At 39.2% G+C, this 14,628-nt stretch overlaps 1 protein-coding gene across 1 annotated transcript in view; it reads left to right on the top strand.

Moving 5' to 3' along the window:
• Nucleotides 1-14,628, top strand: part of NALCN (sodium leak channel, non-selective) — a 260,771-nt gene that overhangs the window by 52,426 nt on the left and 193,717 nt on the right. The window contains exon 7 of the mRNA XM_050903338.1: nucleotides 2,064-2,218. Within this exon, the coding sequence (XP_050759295.1) occupies nucleotides 2,064-2,218 (155 nt within the window). The remainder of the gene's footprint in view (nucleotides 1-2,063; nucleotides 2,219-14,628) is intronic.

Here is a 14,628-nt window from a genome sequence, read left to right as displayed (position 1 = left end):
TCTTTCTAGTTACGCACATAGCTAAATTTCAGGGTGTTCTTTAAAACTTCAGCTGGAACGGTATGTGTCTGTGCGTGCATCCATGTAGATATGTATGGCACTCTGGTATCATGAAGAAATAACTACAGGATGGGTGCAACTACAGTTATTTCTCTGCATTTATGATTGCCTAGGAAAAATTTTGTAGGAAGATGTGGTTTCACACTGACAGATTTAGACTAATCTATTGCTATCGGATGTAGTGCATAAAAGCAAGAAAAATGATGTAATTAAAGCTTCTGTTGACCCAATTTAGTTGTCAAAATGCATCTGTGAGTTAGATTAAAAGAAGAGGACTTTCGGAAGAACAATAAGATACTAATTATACTAAAGGACAGACTGAAAAGTTTCACCTTTTCTACGGACAAGGAAGATTAATTAAAATGATGAATTTTAAGGCACTGGTCTGAAGCCTCAGGATAATGGGGCGAATACTACAAGATTTTCTTTGTAACTTTCAGCAATTCATTTTGGGTGTTTCTATATCAAAAGTCTGTGCTGTGACCAGGAAGTCAGAATCAACCTGAACATGAATGGAAAAATGCTATTGACTGTTTTTTTCTCAGACCAGAACTCACTGTGATTAGCTTTTCAAGTCTGATTTGAAATTGCCTTAGGACTGAACCGAAAATCAGGATTTTCATTTGCTGGATGAGAGAATACAAGCAAGGAGAAAAACGGATGTTGCTTAGCTGTGTGCCTGTTCAGCACAGTTGGAGCTATGTCATGCTGCAACCTTTCTTCTCTTTGGTTTACCCAGCCGACTCATAGCACGAGTAACATGAATCCTCACTTCTGTGCTGTAATACTGTGCTGTGTAGCTTTGTAGACCCTAACAGGGACCTGCTCAGGATGGAGGGGGGTGGTTTGCTAAGGTTACCTCTTAACTAAACTACTTCTTGGGAAATGGGGTGACCAGTGTTTGGTTTTGGCAAAGGACTATGTATTGCGATTATTAACTGGGTGCTGTAAATGCTTAGGGGGAATCAACTGCCTGAGCTTCTCCTTACCAAAGTTTGGGAGTATTTGGATACCCATCTTTATATGTACATGCCACAGGCACAGATTTAACAGGACAGGGAGCTACAAACTTGTCCTCCCTCTCCTTTTAGCTTCTACATCCCTTAGCGCTGGACCTACCTGAATTCCTGTTGCGGTGCAGCGTGACAGAGCCTCTTCAGCAGCTCAGCCTCAGGTGCAAGAGGAGCTGGGAAGACAAGCGATGCTCAGCCTCTGGCAACAGTAAAAAATGGCCAACACACTGTGTTGCAGTGCTGCCCCTTGTCTCATGATGTTTCTGTTTTTCAGTGTTATACTTACCAACATAAATCAGTTTGAACCAGTTCAAACCAGTTCAGATTTTTTTCACCTGTTCTACCAAATCATTACTGGACTGACCTAAAAGGGAATCGGATCTGTTTCAGTCACAGCAATACCTAGATACTAATTGCACTAAACATGTAATGATTTGACTTCTTGCCTGTGACTGTGACTATCCATCTGTGGTGGAAACCTGGCCTGACCAAGGTACAAGAAGCTGAATACATACTCAGGTGGCTGACAAGTCATCCACAATGATCCTTTTAAAGAGTGTCAAAGCTAGCTCAGGTAATGTCTGTGGAAGTCAAAGTCACAGTATTGACTGCAGTTGAACACACTCTCAGGATTTGCGAAGGAGCCTGAAGCAGTAAGTGTCCAAATTGCATTGAAGAGCAGTTGGAGCAGCTGAATCTTAACTCCTCTGTGTCTTGGAGAGTCTCCATTTTTGATGGGGTCTCTAGGCATTAGTATGAAACTTCTCCTGTTAGTATTTGCACTATCATTACATTAGGCTGAAATCTTAGGAGACTGTTAGCTTGCCCTTTACAATAAGTGCTTAATTAATGAAAATAACATATACCAAAGAACATCAGAGAGCAAAAATAATAGCTGATCTACTTTTCACTTTAGTCCTCTTGCTTTCAAGTATTTGGTTTTGCTATGGGCTGAGTTTATGTAACACCTTAATTTTGTATTTTTCACAGAAATGTAACCTGGAATAATTTAGCTATCCCAGACACCCACTGTTCCAGAGAGCTAGAAGAAGGTTACCAGTGCCCACCTGGATTTAAATGCATGGACCTTGAAGATCTGGGACTAAGCAGGCAAGAGCTGGGCTACAGTGGCTTTAATGAGATAGGTCTGTCCTACTGGTAAAATCCATTTCAGTATCCATTTAAAAATGTTTATGAAATGAATAGAACAGATAGCTCGTGTCTGTGCTGAAAAGATATCAAGTGCAATCAGTATTCTGCTCAAGTAGAGCACATGCCAGAAAGAGAAGCTGTGGTGTTTGCTTTGGAATGATGAAGTTATCATCTATTTTTACATTGCCTGGGATCCCAGGATTTAAATAACTTTAAAACAATGTCTTTATTTAAGAAGAGCCAACCGTTGATTATCACCAGTATGCAAATGCAATGACTAATTTCTGTGTTTTATTTATGATTCATTTTAGAGTATATAATTCATCCTATTTCTTTAATTTTGGTAGTAATTCCCATGAAAAAAAGCCCACCCAGAATTACTTTGATAATCATCTTAGTATTAAAGAGAAGGGGGGAGAGAAAATGAGACCATGTGTATCTATGGCCATCTCGATCCAAACTGTGTAAGTCGGAACATCACCCAGAAAAATGATTGGGAGTCAGGCAGGTTTTGCAATACAGGTGCAATTTGTGTTCTGTGAAAAACACTGCAGAGTCACCAGGAGAATACATTCTCTGCTAGCTGCAATGTGTCATGCCATCCCCATGGGGAAACGAGCGTAGAGCAATAATTCAGGAAAGGTGGCAAGAGCATGGGCAGCTGTGGCAAGATCCATATCCAAATGGAAAATATGCAGTTACCCTGTCAGAACATTGTGTTTATCTCACATTTATTTAACAGACAGAGGTCCAACAGGAGCCTGCAGCCATAAATTTTCATTTCAGCACAGGTAGGGAAGTCCCTTCAAATGATAAACCATGCCTGCAGGCCGTATTCTTTCTGATGCATCTCTCTGACTCTGATAAGGTTTTTTTTTCATTTTTCCTGGCTTGAGCTCCAGACTGTTATCCTGGTCCCAGCTGAACCTGAAGGTAATAAAAAGGTTTAATGACTGAATAACTGCAATCCAAAAAGTTTTCTTGAATATTGAAAGCCTTTGCAGCTGAAATCACTTCAGTTGGTTCCCAGGCTGCTGAATATACGCAACGAGCCAGAGAGTTACAAGAAATAGTCTGAGAGTCCTGTTACAACAGGTACTCTGTGATAGCAGATACTTTCTGAACAAAAACTGCCATTTGTGTCCTTTCTTTTTTCTCATGAGAAAGGGAGAAAATACTGATTTCAACCAAGCTCCATTCTGTTTCCTCTGGGAGTTAGAAGCGTACCAGTTGTATCAGTACTGCTAGCTGAATAGCACTACTGATAGTACCTATCTTTTATATACATTTTTTCTTCAGTAGATTTCAAAGGATAACCCTGTCTGATCTCTCAGACAACCTTCAGATTCCTAAGTTAGTGGCATACTGCCATGCCTGGGTGAACATGAGCTGAGTTCACACTAGAAGCTAAAAACATCCACACTCAAGTTCTCTAGTTCGAGATGGTTTGGCAGGGGAGCGTGGGATAGGTGTATCATCAGAAGAATTATGCCTCAGATTAAAATCACCCTTCTTATCTTGACGTGCAAAATTGTTTGTGGCATTGAAGGCTGTTATTCTAGCTGCCTACCTGGTCACCAGGGAAAAGTAGTTGCAATGCCTTAGACAAGCTTAAGTGGGCAGATGATTTGAACGAGGCTCAGAGTGCTTAATAAAGGAGGCCAGTATGTTTTTAATGATGGGGGCAGGTTGGCAAAGACAGGTGAAATAGTTTGTCTGAGGGTGCCTGCAAAGCTGGTTGAAAAAACAGGGCTCAAACTCCAGTCTCCTGAGTCGCAGTCCTGTACTTTATCAATATGTCATTCTGAGTGCTGCATTTTAAAGATCAAAGATTGCTAATAGACTTAGGAGACTTGTCATTGATATATTGTTTTTGTCTAGAAATAGGTAACCAGGATATAACACCTCGGTACAGCAGCCAGAAGTTAAGTTGAATATCAATTGAAAGCTGATTACTAAACTTTAAAATACTGGGTAAGACACAGCAGCTTTGCCACAAAATGTTAAATAAGCTTCCTCAAATTAGGAATGTTATAAACAGGGTTATAACCAGCAAGTTTATCAATATTTTATAAATCTCCATTTTGTGATACACCTTTGTACGTAGTTAACAGGTAAGTAACGCAATAGACCTTTTCTGTGTAATTACACTATTTTATTGTATACATTCATTGATATTTTACTTGCAGATATTATTATGCAGCCTGTCCTGTTCATTCCTGAAATCTATCATTACAAAAATCACAAGAGCATAGCAGTTTGGCAACTACTGTATAATTAGTACCACTTAATTTGCAGTATATAAGTACAAGCTATGCATATTTGAATTTGATCATTTCTGTTATTTTTCTTCTCTTTAAAGAAAAAGGGAGGGTTTTTTACAATTTTACTACTGGATGAAGACCAAGCTGTCCTAATCAAATAAAAGTTAATAGAGTTTTTTATACTGTGAGGGCTATGCCAAGTAGGTAGTTTCGTATTTGGAAAATCCCTTAATTTTGGCCACATCCTGCTCCCACTTTTATAAATGGCTTTGGCTTTAAAGGGATGAAAATTGGAAAGATGATAGTGTAAGCTTTGGTACTTGACAATGTATTTATTTCCCAAGTTTTCTATTTTTAGTTTTGAGGTGTTCTGTTTATCTGTTTTATGTATGCTTCTATGGAAGTATGTATGTATTGTTTAAGGAAGAACATAGTTACAGACTACTGGTAAATATGGTTTGAAGTTGTCTTGTCAAGATAATCTAGGTCATCCCCTTCCAATGTGAAGCAGACTTCACAGTCTTTCCAGGCAATCTATTGCACTGCTCCATTGTCTGTACTCTTAGGAAGATTTTCCTAAAGTATAACCTGAGTCTTTCTTTTTTGCAATTTAAGATCCTAATTTCTCACCCTATTCGCTGTTGACATAGAGAAAACTTTAAAAAAGCTTTTCTGCATCTTTCAAGACTATAATTATGCCTCTTCTACCCTCTATAGCCCTGTTGGGCCATATAGCTCCAAATGTTTCAGTCTTTTGCTGTAGGACTTTTAGATTTTATGCCTTAAATTATTCTTATTGTCCTTCTCTAGACTTTCTCCAGCTGATTCACCTGTTTCTTGAAGTGCAGTACTGGCAGAATACCCCAGTAGAGCCATTACTTTATGTGTTTTTAAGCTCTATTACAGTTTCTACATCCCAATGAAATGTTTTCCATTTTCAGAACAGCATGTCGTGGGTGATTCATGTGTTGTTCTGATTTGTTACAGCCCTTGTGTCCTTTTGAAAGAGCTGCCATCACTGTTTCCCATCCTTTTATTTGTTTACTCGATTATTTCTTTTTAAAGGTAGACCCTTACATTTGTCTCTGTTGAATAGCACACTTTCTTTTTTTTTCCGACTATTTCTTCAATTTGCAAAGATCTTCTGGAATTTTAATTCTTTCCTCCTGAATACTTTCAGTGCCTCTTAGCTTACTTTTATCTGAAATTTGATGAGTATAATTTATTTTCTATCGACCTGGTCAAGAGTGAAAAAATAAATAGAACCTGACCAAGATCAGACTCTGTTGGAACCTTGTTTGACAGTCTTCCTTTCTGACAATGTTTCGTTAATAGCTGCTCATAAGGAGACTTAACAAATGGTTTTGCACCCATCACAGAGTAGTTTCACCTAGCCATGTTTCTGTATGTTGTCATGGTGTGACAATGTTAAAAGCCTTTTAAAATCAAGGTGTAGACCATCAAGTGCTTCTCCTCTCTTTACAAAACCTGCTTCCATTCTGCATTTGTACAGCAATAATACAATAAGATTTGTGTCATAGGTTCTCCAGTGCTTGCACCCTTTCAGTATGTATTAATAGTATAATACTTACATCTGATGTTTGTGAAGGTAATTTTTCAAACATGGGCCACGTCAGCATATATCTACAGCTAATGCCTCTGTTCTTCAATGTATATATTTCTAGATTGGATGTAGAATGAAAGTAACACCAGTTGGTTTTGCCAACTTTACCAGTGTACTCTCTAATGAGAGTGAAGTTACTAAAAGCTGGGGCAGTTCTGTCTGGCTATACCTCTAGGAAAATTAACAGTCACAGAGGTCTATCTTAGAACTGTTTGTGAAACTGGAGAATTAATGAAACATTGAGTGGAGAACCAATTAGCTAAGGCCTCACTACCTCAAATCCCTTTCTCTGTGAAGTTCTGAAATGGGAGGAAGGAATAGTAGAGAAAGAATAATCTGCCCCCCTAGGTGAGGTGACTTCAGATATTTCACGTTCCAGGTGATGGGAGGCTACAAGGAGTTACTGTTTTCTTCTACTAAGTTGCTCATGAACTTGGTAGAAACCCGAGTACTCTTTCCAACAGTTTGACACAGAACTTGACTTCTTAAGTAGGTGTTGTTCTTATACAATGGGAGCCTTTATATTAAATGAAGTCTTTTATCCATCAGGATGCCTGAAAGATTTTTCGAATACTACCCGTGGGGCTGAGTGGGAGTAAGAGAAAGGATATGAATGAAAGGCTTGGCTGGCTGTGTGGATGTGGGTGGCAAAGCTCCTTACTATTGACTATACCTGTATGGTACTGTCAAGCTCTTCTCTTTCTCAGACTTCTTAGCTGATTTTGATTCAGGCTCCTATAAAAAGGTTGATGTTTCCTTCATATTAGAACAGCCTTCAGCCTTGTCTCCCACTGAGAGCATCAGGTACATTCACAGCTGGCCTGTTTCTTCTTTCTGATTTTATTCTCTTCTTCTCTGTGTTTTTCCTAGCTGTGTTTAATTCTGTAGGGTGTGGCTGATAGCATGACAGTATCATGAAGCGTGCAAAAAAAGTTGAGCTAATTATTGAGAAAAATGACCTTTGTTTTGTGAATAAACCCCAGTAATTGTACAACTCATTAGGCATGTGATTGTATTTGCATAAGTATATGCATCTGATATATCTAAAAAGCATAAGTATAATTGTTGAATTAAATAAGAGCAAGCAAGACTTGGCAATTGGAGAACTATGACAAGTACTTCTGCCTTCCATGTCACTGTTTATCTGAGTGTGCGTCTACCTTTAGTCAATATTTAACATGGCAGTAATTGCTATCAGGGCCACGCTAAGGGTGTTGATAGAACTGTCTGTGGATGCTGCTGGAAAGGGTGCCACACAGATACAAATGTGCCAGAACCCACACTGTTGCTGGATCCTGGGCAGTTTTCCTCCTTACCTGTACTTTCCACACAGTACAGATCCTTTTGCGTTCAGATTTTTGTAACATCTGGCTAGTAATCGTTCCACATGCCTCATGGGTCCAATCATCTGTAATCATCTACAGATGTACACTTGCAGCTACATTACTGATTTTACTCTTCATGTAATCCTAGAGAATGTTTTTTCGTGATTTACAGTGCTACGTATTGCTTCAAATATTCTCAAAGCGAAAGGAAGTCCCAAATGAAAGATACCTAAAAGTTAAAAAATATTCTACAAAGTAAGCGAGAGAAGTTTTATGTCATGAAAGATCATCCTGAAAGGAGAAGAAGGAGATCTTGTTCTATGCTGTATCATCAACCCATCTGTCAATTGCTAGGGCTAGTACCCTATTAAATTATACTAATTACATCTCATACCTGCAGAGGGTATTTGACAAAGACTACCATATTAATGTCCATTTTACATATAGGAGATAAACACACACATGTTTTATCTTGGAGACAAATAATGACATTTCAATGGTAAGGAGTGCTTCAAAGCACATATACAAAAATTACATCTGTATTAAACCTTACTTGCCTTACAGTAGAAGTGAACACTGTCCAATGGCACAATGAGCCAGCAAAATCATCTCATTTCATGGCCTGTAAAACAGCAACAGAGCTTTAGGTCTCAAATATTTCCCACTTTTATTATAAGAATATTACAAGAATATTTAAATATTCTTGGCATGCCTACAGTTGAGAGCCTTTTTTTAAATTGGTAATTAGAAGAAAAGATTTTATATGTCACTGTGAAAAATGTCTGCTATGATTAGGTTAAAAGTGAACCTAATTTAATGTTTGTGAAAGGAAACATCACGGTGGGGCCAAAGTCAACTTCCTCAATTCACTTTTAGGTATTGTTTTAATAAAAGACTTGTACAGGGATCAAAATAGCCCCTTTGTTTACCCATAAATTGAAATTTTATCTACCAAACATGGGAGTTACAGTGGTTCTCTTAGGAGTTCTTTTATGATGGGGAAAATACTTTTGAGTGTGCAACCGGTTTGAATTGCAAAGACGCTGCTCTTGAACTGGAAGAAGATTGGGGTGGCATTAGGTCCATTCTTCAGAAGGAAGGAATTAAGGTTAAGATAGTATGCTGTGAATCTGGATTTTGTGCCTCACTGCCACAATCCATTAAGTACATTTTCCATGAGAGATTTTATGTTGCGTAGTGGTTGGGTACCTGTCTCTAGGATTAGAATTCGTAGTGGCTGAGTAGTGTGTTGAGTGGTGAGGTGTGATGGACACATGAAAGCCAAATAACTGGAAAGGGAGGAAGGATGCTCACACCAGTCTGGAATAACAGCTGAAAAGTCAGCCTAAATCAGGTACTCCTAGGAACAGCAAGCATTCAGAGCTACAAGTCCATTTGTTTACGTGGACACCTATATCACGAATTTGGCTGCAGGAGACTGATACAGGTTCTTAAAGAGAAAGTAGAAGTGACCCACGTTTTTATATAGTAGCGCAGTGGTCAAAGTGAGAGACCTGCATTCTGGAAGGATACCCTGCTCACCCCCGTGCTGGGGCAGAGCATGCTCCCTTCCACTTCCCTCCCTCTGAGTCTGCAGCAGCAGGAATTCCTGGCCCCGGAGGAAAGCGAGCAACATGAGACTGGTGACTAGAGGGAGTACTATAAAGACCTGCTCTTTGTCATTCTTTCGTGAAGTTATTTCCAGTTTTTCTCCATGGACTGCCTAACACAAAAATGTATGAAACCACCTTTAACATTTAGGAGTCTGTATGTTAACAAGACATACCAACATAAAAGAAAACACTTGAAAATCCCGCTTGCCATTCCTGCTGCCACTGGATGAAGAAAAGAGCCTGTCACTGGTGGCAGAGGCTAACCTTTTAATTTCTCTGTCACTCCACGCCCACCTGACACAGCCTGCTTGTCTCTTGGTGGCAGTATTAGCAGCCACTTGGTCTTTCCAGGTCCCTGGCACGGGCAAGAGAGGCAGGTGGATTATGACTGATCAGTCGTCCTAGGCAACTGCCTACTTTACCAGCTCTGAGACTTCAAGATCCATGAGGAACAGTGAATTATGAGTTGATAAGCAGAATAGACATGGTATTTGCAGGTTGGTTGTTCAAAGTAGGAGATACAACTGATTGATAGTGAAAAGGATTGCAACGGTGTTTTCAGCCTCCTAATATGCCTCCTTCCTCCCCCCACTGCCCTTTCATACAGTCATCTCCACCTGAATGAAGCCAGTGTCATTTTGCACAGACGTAGATGGCCAGAAATGCAGATCCGCATCACCACCACGGCCTGAATCCCTTGGCTCTGAGTCATTTGGTATCTGGGATAATAGAAAGCAACGAGGGGATGTAACTGTTAAGTCAGAGCCTCCATTTAATTGTACCCGTTAAAGGCTGAGAGATTGAGCTCTTATGAAAGAAGTGTTGGTTCAGTAATGATTTCATCAAAATTTGTGGTCAGACTCATTTATTCTACAGATGATATGTACGCTTGATATACATATTGAGTCTTAATACTTTGTTTATCCTAGCAAGTACATCATAGTATTAAATACTTTGATAAACAGGTCTAATCTTATTCCACTTATACAGCTCTTTGATTCAGGCTGTTGCATGTAAAGTGCCTAATAAAGAGGCCTTCATCCATGACTGCGGCCTGTGGAGTTATCATGTGGTAACATGACAAGTAATAACGATGTTAATGTGTGAAGGTGTCAGAATGTAATTAGGGAAGCCATTCAGACTGTCTAGCGATAAAACTCCTATTTTCTAAATGTGAGCCAAAATGACTTAAAGCATGCCCCATTAGTCCACTGATTGAGAAACCAGTGAAAATCGTTATTTCAAAAATGGTGATGGATTTTTGTTTTTCTCACTGGAATTCCTTCCTAGGCCTTGCTGACGGAGAGCAATAGGGCCCTGATCCCAGCTGAGGCACTGCTGTGGGCAAAAGAGTCTCCACTCAGGGAATTTCACTTATTTGTTTTACTGCCAATTAACATAAACTTATAATCACTCATCCAGGTATTAAGAAGCAAGGAAGACAAATAGTTAGAGAGACACTGATGGAAAACACCTTTTTTTCTTCACCTGTCTCAACTTCAGTCCACATACCTCTCCTCCCCATGTCCTAGTCCCCACTCCTCTGCTTTTGCAGCATGTGAGGTGGGGAGCAGTGCAGGAAGCTGAGGTTGGTGCATAATGGTTTCTTTTTTTTTTGCTGCTCCTTGCTTCTTACTCTGCTGCTGCTGCTCCTTCCTTCTTAATCATCTCCTCTGCTCCAGAATGGGCTTAGCCCATGGGCTGCAGTCCCTTCACAGGCGTCCGTGCTCTGGCGTGCCCTCTGCTACCAAAGCCTGGCAGTTATGCCCACTGCAGGCACCTAAATAAACCTAAGCATGGCAGCTTAGACCACCTTTATATAGGCACCTTCAGACGGTTATACAGGGTTTTGGTGAGCATAGAGGAGTAAAGAAAATGGTTCATGTGCCCTGTGCAGGTGAGAACAGTTTGCAGTCCTTATTGTGTTATTCCTCTTGGGAAATAATTCTCGTTACAAAGGATATGAATGCTGTGAGGAGTGAAGCATGGCTATGTGAATAAGGTAAACAAGTTCAGTTTGTTCCTTAGATGTAATCAACAAGTTGAAAGGGAGTCAACTAATAAATCCCTGTTTAGGCTTAAGGCACAATACTGTTTTCCACTGGTCACAGCTTCTTAAAGACCTGCTTACCAGGGCATGTTTAGTTTCTCATCAGAAAGAGTTTAATAACAGAAGGCTTTGGGAGTTTTGTTTTTTCTTTGGGGTTTCTTTTTATTTGGCAGGAAAAGTACTAATGAAATTCAGTGGTTGGAAGTTGAATGTAGACAAATGTATTCAGGAAAACATGAACATTTTGTATCAGTAAGTGTTACTACCTATAAAAATGATCACCAGGAAGTCGAAGTGGAAACACTTGATATCTCTCCTAAAACCATGCTAGAGCCCATACAGAAGTTACTGGATTTGGTGCAGGAAACACTTGGTGTAAATCTCAGCTTTTTTTACTAAACAAATTAATTTTAAATTTTTCTAGTTTAATGCTGGATTAAATTATCCCAGAGGTTCCTTTGGGCCTTAGGATTGATTCTGTATATTATTTATTCTTTAGCTTGACAGTTTTGTCTCAGTCTTGTATGTGGCTGAGAAGTGAATGACCTGCAGTCATAGCGTAGGAGAAGTAGTCTTTGTCTTTTGCTTTGTGTTTTTCTAACTATGATTCTGACACTTCAATAGTTTAAACAAAATATGACAGAAAAGAAGTAATGCCAACCTACCATGGTCAGTGGGTTAGTATTTTCTTTCAGTGTAAATATCTGTGCTCTATTTTAGCATTTGTATTCTTAAGTATTGTTTGACTTTACTCCTAGTTTTACATTTTCCTGTTCTCCAAACATTTCTTAATGATTCTAAACCTGTTCTTCCTCCCTGTAGTGAAAAAATACAGATCTACAATATATTCAGTTTTCACAGAATACAAAAAAGCACTTTTTGACACAATATTCCTCTCTCTCGATGCTCACCTTTAATTCCACTCGCTGTTTAGCCACTCTTTCCTTTGAGGTTCCAAATGCCAGTTTGCATAGAGGCTTAGCTTCAGAAAGGACAATAATAACCGTCTTTCTACAGGCATTTTACCAACAAACACCCTTTTCCATTAAGCTCTTCAGCAGAATGTGTAATTTTTGCCATCATAGGAGTCTGAAAGGATTGGAAGCTCTGTTCATCTTACATTACGCTTGCTTGTGTTCTTTGTTAGTATTGTATCTTGTACAGGATACAGGACAATATCTTTTAGATCAAATTTTCCTCTCACTGAAATTTTCTTGATACATCAAGTAGAAACAACGTTTTAGGGACTCTTATCATGATCCAAAGCAATAAAGGTAGCTTTTCCTTGATGTTTTTTTTCTCAGAAATTCTAGATTTTTATTCTGTTTGCCAAGTCATGTCTTTTTTGGTGCCTCGTTCATGTGCTGCCTCTCATGCTTTTATGTCGCATAGGTGGCTGAGTTACCTCTTTTTCCTCTCCTCAAGAAAGCTGCTTTTTTGAATGCCTTATCCTCCATGTGCAATTAATATCATTATTAACTTACTAATTGAAGAATTAAAACACTTCCAGGCATTCTGGTTCATCCTTCCCCCACTGCTGACATGCTCAGTAGTTCAGTTGATATCTTAACCTTAGAACAGAAAATGCGATTGACGTAATCTTGAACTGACAAAACTGAGAGATTTGGCAATGCAGCATATAGAAAATTCATTTTGCTATTAGAGAATTACTCAAGCTTGTCTAAGAAGCAAGATGATATTATTTAATTCTCAAATTGGTGCACCAAGAAAGGACTGTTGCTTAGGAGCAGAAATGGAAATGAAGAAGACTAGGCAAACTTAATTTATCAAAATGTGCTTATATGGGACAAGTATTTCCAACCTTGGCAGTGTCCATGGGATGTGCATATCTTGCATTGCACAGTAAAGCAGAGTCTGGTAGACCAACACCTTGCAGACAACAGACAACAATAAGTTTTTCCCCTTGACCTATTTCCACATTCTGCAAAGTGGACTTTATATCCTATTTCTGTGCCTTTTGAATAAGAAATATTAGCAAGAACTTTAAAATTAGCCACATAATTTTTCCAAGTAGGTCACCAGTTCTGTAGTTTCCATGGCTGTGGTGTTGTGCGTTGGTGTGGTGGTGGTCCACTGTTTCCACGGCTTGTCAAGGATATCCCGCCTTATGCTTGTCACTTGTCCCCCTTAAATGAATGCTTATGGTTTATTGTTACGTGTACTTTAGCTCAGCTCCAAAAGGAGGTGTCTCTGTTTTGTTCAGATACAACACTGCTGGAACATTTGTGCTGCTGCATTATGTGGGCTTGAAGACGCTCATACTGGGTTGTTGCCTCTGCAAAATTATTTCTTGATTTGGAGACAGTCCTGTCCTCATTATACCTGTTTTCTCCATTTAGATTTAAGTTTATTCAAGGGTTCATAAACCTTATAGTCACAATACCAATTTTAAGCAATTTCCCAGGATGACTGGCTAACAGCAGACTGGTTTTAGAAATGCTGATATCCTCAGTATGGAGTTTTCTCCTGAGCAGACACTGAGTGATTGGCCCTTATTTACTGACTTCCTTTGATCATAAATATACTGTTTATCCTTTGTAAATCACCTGCTCCCGCAGCCTGACAGGACAGGGTTTATAACCCTCTATTAACTATATATGTAAGTAAATATCCCTCTACATTATACTTTGAAAATACAGTTTTTCTTACTTAAAAGTTATGCAGTAGGGTTTATAAAAAGCAGACAAATGCATGTGATTCACTGTTTATTCCTGATAGGGATGAGATATGGCAGTTACCAAACAATTTGGGCGTGATAGTGCTTTTAAGGTGAGTGACAATTAGCTCTGTTTAGCAAAAATTCTGTGGCACATGGCAAAATTATTATTGCTATAGAAGGACTGAATGTGCCTTTCAAACCTAAGGTCTTGATGAGCCTTCCACTGAAGAGGTGTAGTTTGCCAGACATCTTCAGATTATTTCAGTTTTGTTCTTTAGTATGATGATTCCATCTAAACAAGCAGAATCATTTTAAAATGGAGGTTCTCTAACGTAAGGCAGCATTAGTCAGTGAGTTTGCATGGATTGTGGATGTGTGTGGAAAGAAGAAAACAGGTCATTTCTTGGTTTGCAGGGAACACAATGCCAAAATGATCAGGCTCTAGCAGGGAGCATGTTTCTTGAAAATTTTCAGTCTCTTCAAGCTCTCTGAATTCTTACTGTTGCTGAAGAGAGTCACATCTGTGCTATCATTGTTGTGTGGGTGATGTTGATTAAGTTTTGCTGGAGAATGTATTGGCAAAGAGCCTTTCATGAGAAATTTTCGGCAGATTAGAAACAACTGTGTCTTAAATAATACATTATGTAAGGCCTTGAATTTTCAGTGGAAAGCTGATGGGCTTTATCTAAATGCTACATCTCAACTGGTGGACCTGCATGTCTGAGGTCTTGGGCTTGTATACCCTGGCTGTGTCGTGACCTTATACCAGAGAGATACTCCATTACTACTTCTTTATTCTTGCTTGATTTTTGTGAGAGAAGGAACCCTTATATGTGGACCAGAAGGC

This window comes from Gymnogyps californianus, chromosome 1 (assembly GCF_018139145.2).
Source record: "Gymnogyps californianus isolate 813 chromosome 1, ASM1813914v2, whole genome shotgun sequence".
NCBI lineage: Eukaryota > Metazoa > Chordata > Aves > Accipitriformes > Cathartidae > Gymnogyps > Gymnogyps californianus.
This window is presented reverse-complemented; position numbering and strand designations above follow the sequence as displayed.